Below are 484 nucleotides of genomic sequence, written 5' to 3'. Positions count from 1 at the left end.
CCTGGCCCGCCGCCATGGGCGTGCAGGGCTTCCAGGACTACATCGAGAAGCACTGCCCGAGCGCCGTGGTGCCGGTGGAGCTGCAGAAGCTGGCCCGGGGCAGCCTGGTGGGCGGCGGGCGGCAGCGGCCCCCGCACTCGCCGCTGCGCCTGCTGGTGGACGCGGACAACTGCCTGCACCGCCTCTATGGTGGCTTCTACACCGACTGGGTCAGTGGCGGCCAATGGAACCACATGCTGGGCTACCTGGCGGCTCTGGCCAAGGCCTGCTTCGGCGGCAACATCGAGCTGTTCGTCTTCTTCAACGGCGCGCTGGAGAAGGCGCGGCTGCACGAGTGGGTCAAGCGCCAGGGCAATGAGCGCCAGACGGCTCAGCAGATCGTCAGCCACGTCCAGAACAAGGGCACGCCGCCGCCCAAGGTCTGGTTCCTGCCGCCAGTCTGCATGGCCCACTGCATCCGCCTGGCGCTCATCCGCTTCCACGT

The 484-nt window shown here is 68.8% G+C and overlaps 1 protein-coding gene across 2 annotated transcripts in view; it reads left to right on the top strand.

Moving 5' to 3' along the window:
* Positions 1-6: 6 nt before the first annotated feature.
* LOC101622337 (constitutive coactivator of PPAR-gamma-like protein 1) overlaps positions 7-484 on the top strand; it is a 79,392-nt gene continuing 78,914 nt past the window's right edge. The window contains exon 1 of one of the 2 annotated variants that reach the window (XM_012726464.1): positions 7-419. In XM_012726464.1, the coding sequence (XP_012581918.1) occupies positions 15-419 (405 nt within the window). In that variant the 5' untranslated portion in view covers positions 7-14. Of the gene's footprint in view, positions 483-484 lie in introns of both variants that reach the window. The other variant, XM_012726465.1, reaches the window with a different exon arrangement.

The sequence above is a fragment of the Condylura cristata genome, unplaced genomic scaffold (assembly GCF_000260355.1).
Source record: "Condylura cristata isolate star-nosed mole 26May11 unplaced genomic scaffold, ConCri1.0 scaffold00017, whole genome shotgun sequence".
Taxonomy (NCBI): Eukaryota; Metazoa; Chordata; class Mammalia; order Eulipotyphla; family Talpidae; genus Condylura; species Condylura cristata.
The sequence above is the reverse complement of the archived record's forward strand: the minus strand, read 5'-3'. Positions and strand labels throughout refer to the sequence as shown.